General features: G+C 42.9%; 1 protein-coding gene across 4 annotated transcripts in view; it reads right to left on the reverse strand.

Moving 5' to 3' along the window:
* The window catches only part of RAP1GAP2 (RAP1 GTPase activating protein 2), a 218,446-nt gene that overhangs the window by 10,730 nt on the left and 201,335 nt on the right, over window positions 1-6,381 (reverse strand). For all 4 annotated transcript variants that reach the window (XM_081346583.1, XM_081346581.1, XM_081346580.1 and 1 more), the window contains 3 exons: window positions 4,574-4,687; window positions 2,764-2,881; window positions 1,263-1,389 (listed from right to left, as the gene is read on the reverse strand). In XM_081346583.1, the coding sequence (XP_081202709.1) occupies window positions 1,263-1,389; window positions 2,764-2,881; window positions 4,574-4,687 (359 nt within the window). The remainder of the gene's footprint in view (window positions 1-1,262; window positions 1,390-2,763; window positions 2,882-4,573; window positions 4,688-6,381) is intronic.

Below are 6,381 nucleotides of genomic sequence, written 5' to 3' on the forward strand. Positions count from 1 at the left end.
GCTTTTGCACAGAACCTAGCCCAGGGTATTATGAAACTAGCCACCCTTCGGGTATCTCTACTGTTTTATAAGTGATTTGGGTATTATCTGAACCATGGTGGCGCAGTGGTTTGAATGCAGCATTGCAGGCTAACTGACTGCTCACTGTCAGCAGTTCGATCCTGGCCGGCTTAAGGTTGACTCCGCCTTCCATTCTTCTGAGGTTGGTAAAATGAGGACCCAGATTGTTGGGGGCAATATACTGGCTCTGTAAACTGCCTAGACAGGGCTGGAAAGCATTATGGAGCAGTATATCAGTCTAAGTGCTATTGCTATCCTGCTTGGTATGTCTGCTTTTTATGTTACGCTTTTAAATCTGTTTGTTTGAGCTAATAATAAAGCTTAAAATCCCTTTATTTACTGGTGTGCTTATCTGGATCCTAAAGAACCAATTGCCTGGGCACCTGATCACCATCCTGACACTTGGCAAAACAGAGACACGACATAACCTGAGGAATATTTATGGTGTTTGCCAGTCTGTCTGTCCCTCAACTCTGTAATAGAGGGAATCTGGTCTTTTGTTAATCTGGGAGTAAGATTCAATTATCTGGATGGCTTTGATATATGGGTGGGGCAAGCACTCAGGCTGCAAAAGGCACTTAAAGGTAAAGGTAAAGGTTCCCTCACACATGCGTGCTAGTCGTTTCCAACTCTAGGGGCCGGTGCTCATCTCCGTTTCAAAGCCAAAGAGCCAGCCCTTGTCCGAGGAGGTCTCCGTGGTCATGTGGCCGGCATGACTAGACGCCAAAGGCGCACAGAGCGCTGTTACCTTCCCACTGTAGTGGTCCCTATTTTTCTACTTGCATTTTTACGTGCTTTTGAACTGCTAGGTTGGCAGAAGCTGGGACAAGTAGCAGGCGCTCACTCTGTTACGCGACACTCGGGATTCGACCCGCCAAACTGCCGACCTTCTGGTTGACAAGCTCAGCGTCCTAGCCCACTGAGCCACCATGTCCCCTAAAGGCACTTGGAAGGCCCTATATTCTGATGTGGAGAGCAATACATACATCAGGCCCTGCTTGTATTTGAAGCATGACTATCTCCATCTTGAAAGCTAAGCAGGCATGGGCTTGGCTAATATTTAGATGGGTGACCACACGGAAAATCTCAGCGCAATAGATTCGATTAGAAAGTTCCTATTCCAAAAGATTATGCTACTTGAGGGTCATCTTCATCAGCAATGTCATACAAAGCCCCTCAAGGTAGGGTTTAATCAAACTTACCAGTGGGGCTCCTGCTCATGATAACAGGGGTTGAAGCTGATGCTAAATTTGGATTCTCAATGCTTTGGGAAGGACTGTAAACAAATACATCTTGTTTATATGGCGATGCAGTTGAGGACTGGCTGCCCTGTGAATTAAAGAAAGATTATTCAGTTTTGTATACCACCCTAAAGGAGTCCATAGCAGTATGCAGAATCCATTTTTCAAAAAATAAACCAAAATGAGTGAAAATAATATTTGTCTCTACAGTAATCCCAACTTCCTTCCCTTGATGTTAAAACCAATCCGAAGGAAGGAAGGAAGGAAGGAAGGAAGGAAGGAAGGAAGGAAGGAAGGAAGGAAGGAAGGAAGGAAGGAAGGAAGGAAATGTTAATGTTGCCATTTCTTAGCTCACTGCATTGTAAATTGCTGTGACCTTTTAAGATTCAGGGATATATAAGCATAGTAAAATGAAAGAATAGCCCTTTTAATAAAGTAAATATAATAGCTTAATTAAAGAGAGAACACTGACCTGTAACTTAAACCAAAATAACTTATACCTGCTCATGCAACCTGATTCTTGAATAAAACCTCTATCTTTTAGAAAGAGCTCTGAGTAAATAAAAGGCAGATGACCTTGGGAAAGATAGGCTAGATCTGTGATGAGAAGCTATGAGAAAAAAACATGACTTTAGGGCTAAAACAAGCAGAAAGGATGTGCAAGCAGCTCAGTAGACACCTCCCTAATCTGCATATGTATAAGGAGGGGAGGAGGTAAAACATCCTCAAGTTTGCAAGATTGTGTTGTGTAGCCACTCTCAATGAAGTAGCCCTAATCTTCTTGTGGAGTTTGATGTTTCAGTCAGGATCTCCAAACTTGGCAACTTTAAGACTTGTGGACTTCAACTCCCTGGCTGGCTGAGGAATTCTGGGAGTTGAAGTCCAAAAGTCTTAGGTAAAGGTAAAGGTTCCCCCGCACATGCGTGCTAGTCATTTCCAACTCTAGGGGCCGGTGCTCATCTCCATTTCAAGCCGAAGAGCCAGCGCTTGTCCAAGGACGTCTCCGTGGTCATGTGGCCGGCATGACTAGATGCCAAAGGCGCACGGAACGCTGTTACCTTCCCACCGTAGTGGTCCCTATTTTTCTACTTGCATTTTTACCTGCTTTTGAACTGCTAGGTTGGCAGAAGCTGGGATGAGTAACAGGTGCTCACTCTGTTACGTGGCACTCGGGATTTGACCCGCCAAACTGCCGACCTTTTGATCAACAAGCTCAGTGTCCTAACCCACTGAGCCACCGCGTCTCTCCACAGGTCTTAAAGTTGCCAAGTTTGGAGACCCTTGTCTTAGTCAGTACTAACATATGTTTGTCAGTCCTGACAAACATAAGAGAAAACAGGAGTTATGAAGCTGTGTTGATGGCAGCTGAGGAGAAAGATACTTTTTTTAACACATAATATGCTAAAAGAGTTGTTTGTTGAGGAACTTTTGCCACCTCAGATCAATCAAGAGCAGGCATTACCAGGCTTTCGTATTCTTCCATATTTTCACTCTCTCCTGCAGTGCTGCTGAAACTGCTGGTACTTGAGGACGAACGTGAAATATTTGACTTTCCATTCTCTTTGAGTTTAATGAAAGGCCTGGCAGAAAATGAGAGAGAAACAGAAATGTAATAATCAGGAGGCACAGGAAATGCTCCACCTCTGCCGTTCTCCAATTTTGTGATTCAAAACTCTTATATTTTAAAGCATAGAATTAGTCCTCATTTAGTGACCACAATTGGACCAGCCACTTAGCCGTTAAGCAAAGAGGTCTATAGTGAAACCACACATGTGCTGACTATTTGACTTCCATATTTCTGTGCTTTACAAACTTACAGAAGAATTCAGCAGGAGGATTGGTCCTAGTTCCATTACTATTGTAACTGCAAGTGGTCACTAAACAAGGCAGTCTCTAAACAAGGATTACCTGTATACCGCTTCATCAGCAATATGCTATCCATCCATCCATTTGTATGTGTTTGTGTTGATAAAAAGTTTGTTTGTACATTTATTTATTTTGTTGTTTTTAGCCAGTGATCCCACACATAATGCACATGGAATTGATCATGGTGCACCTAAGGAACCTTAATGGGATTGTGAGTTTTTCTCCAGATTTTCTTTTTGGTCTCTGCTTTGATCAATTTACATTAGCTCCTGGGATGAAGGTGGCCACTACATCTTTTCAATCAGAGCCCAATGGCGCTGCTTTAATTTGAGTTCCTAAGAAGAAGGATGGATTTGTGCAGTCATTGTTTCAACCTTCAAATCTTGCAAAATTTCTTAAATCTCTTCCATAGTGTGGGATTGGGAATTGAGAGACAGGGCAAAGAGATGCTGCCCGCCTAGGAAATGGTCAGATAAGAGAGGGCAGAGCCCACAGTTAAATAATGGGTGGAGCAAAAGGCTCAGACAGGATTCTCCCTCCCAGTTTTTCAGGATTAGGGTTAGAGTTTTGTACTTTCAGATTTGTAAGATTCTGTTAATGTAGCTTTACAGTAAAATAGAATTAATTTATCTGGTCATGTTTCCTATCTAGTCTGCTTGTTAAGGCAGACACATATCTTTAGTACATTCTTAGGGGTTTTTTGTTTACTAAACAAATTCATATGGTCACCTATCTAACCAATGGAACTCTGGATGACAAAATAGGAAAAGCCAATAAATACTCAGAATCAACTGGAAAAAAATGTTGAGGGTCTGTTAAAAATAAAGTTTACCAAGATAGTAAACAGACATATGTTAGGACACACACACACACACACACACACACACCACACACACACAACAATCTCAATGTGTGGAAGAAAACCCAGGTTTTCATGGCCTTCTAGAAAGCTAAGAATGTCAAGGCCACGCAAAGACAAACAGGAAAAGCACCATCTTCCTTTCACTCCAGAAAGAAAACCAGCAAAACAATCCCACAGCCAAATTATACCCAGACTGGAAAAGAAAGGAGAAGTTACAGAAAAGACATCACAAATAGACATCGTTCATATCGTTTGTCCCTTTGTTCCTCCAATCCTGAAGCCAGTAGATGACTCCAAACAAGCACAGGATGTATCCCGAGAATCAGAAAAGTCTCCTCTACTATATCAGCTGTGACCTCCACCGTTTGCTTGCACGGTTTTTGAGGTTCCCTTAATTCCTGAAAACCTCAGTGATGGATCATCCCACATGTGAAAGGGTGAGTCCACAGCTTTTAGTGGATGTTGCTAACCTGAATCCCAGAAAAATTGTGACTCCATTTGAAGGCCGTCAACCAATGAGTTTAAAATTGCACCTTGCTTTTACCTCTCTTTGTTGGGACAGATTTCTGGAGAGCTTGGGTTCGAGGAAGCCTCTGACTTCATATCAAGGGAGGAATGCCCTCCATCGGGGCTCTTGGGTGTTCCTGAGCCACTGTCACTATGGAAAAAAGGAAAGAGAATAAGAGCAGATCTGGGATGAACTTACACACCATCCAAAAGAGACAATAAAAAAAAATCAAGAAGGAAACAAGACTACAGCACATCCTCTCCAGCAGACAACATCCAGATAAACGGAGATTAACACCAGACAAGCAATCAAGCAGAAAACTATACCCAAATGAAGGAACTACCAAGGAGAAAACCACATCCCCACCAGAACTGTCAGGGTAAGCTAACAAACCCCATAATCCCTAGTACTGATGATGTTACCTAGTTGGGTAATAAACCTTCTGCAAGCCAACAGCCAAGCTCAAGAGAGCACCAAGAAGTCCACAAAATACAGTAGTAGAATACAATTAGAATAGAATTATTTATTTATTTATTTATTTATTTATTTATTTATTTATTTATTTATTTATTTATTTATTTATTTATTTATTTGATTTGATTTGTATACCGCCCTTCTCCCTAAGGACTCAGGGCGGTGAACAGTGACATAAATAACAGAATGCACAAATACAGATATTGAAAACAAATTAAACCCTAATTTTGCCCAAATGCAGAAGATAGTTACCTTAAAACAATAATTACAACAGAACCCGTCAGACCAGACCGGATTGCTCAAACAGATATGTTTTTAGGTCGCGTCGGAAGGAGCGAAGGTCGGGAGCCATCCGGAGCTCAACCGGTAAACGGTTCCATAGGTCAGGCGCGCCCACAGAGAACGCCCTCCCTCTGGGAGCCACCAGACGGCATTCTCCAAATGGCGGAACCCTTAGGAGGCCCTGTCTGTGGGAGCGCACTGGACGGAGGGACGTTGACGCTGGTAGCAGGTGATTAGAATAGAATAGATCTGGAAGGGACCTTAGAGGTCTTCTAGTCCAGCCCCCTGCTTGAGCAGGAGAACCTATACCATTTCAGAAAAGTGACTGTCCAGTCTCTTCTTAAAGACATCCAGTGATGGAGCGCCCATGATTTCTGGAGGCAAGCTGTTCCACTGGTTAATTGTCCTCACTGTCAGGAAGTTTCTTCTTAATTCCAGGTTGCTTCTCTCTTTGATCAGCTTCCAACCATTGTTTCTTGTCCTGCCCTCTGGTGCTTTGGAGAGTAATTTGACTCCCCTCTTCTTTGTGGCAGCCCCTCAAATAGTGTACATCCCATCATCAGCATCACTGGGTTTTGTATAAACTATGCAAGTGACTCACCCCACATCACCTATTGAACTCCCATGGATCTGTTTGGACCTGTTTCCTGTCCATTGCCCTAGCCAGAGGTAGGCAACCTTGGCTCTTTTAGGACTCAGCATAGCTGGCTCAGGAATTCTGGGAGTTGAAGTCCATGAGTCCTAAAAGAGCCAAGGTTGCCTACCCCTGCCATAGCCACTTTTCTGCATTGGTTATCTGTTTCTTGCCTCAGATTCAAGCTACCAAAGGGAAAGCAATAGCAGTATATTTCTTTCCCACATTGCAAATTGATAGAACAAATCTAGGACAATCCAGATATAGGTCTCTGGTTGCCAGCCAAAGCTACAAACTAAAGAGACTACAATCCAGGGGCTGAATATACGAAATGGAGAGGCAGACATTTTCTTCTTTTGTTCTTTGTTCTTTGTCTTTCAGCCACCAAGTACCACGGAAGACGGAGAGATATGATATTTCTGGAGAGGGTGAGGACGGATTTTTTTTTCTCTTA

This window comes from Vipera berus, assembly GCF_964194415.1.
Source record: "Vipera berus genome assembly, chromosome: 1".
NCBI classification, from domain to species: Eukaryota; Metazoa; Chordata; class Lepidosauria; order Squamata; family Viperidae; genus Vipera; species Vipera berus.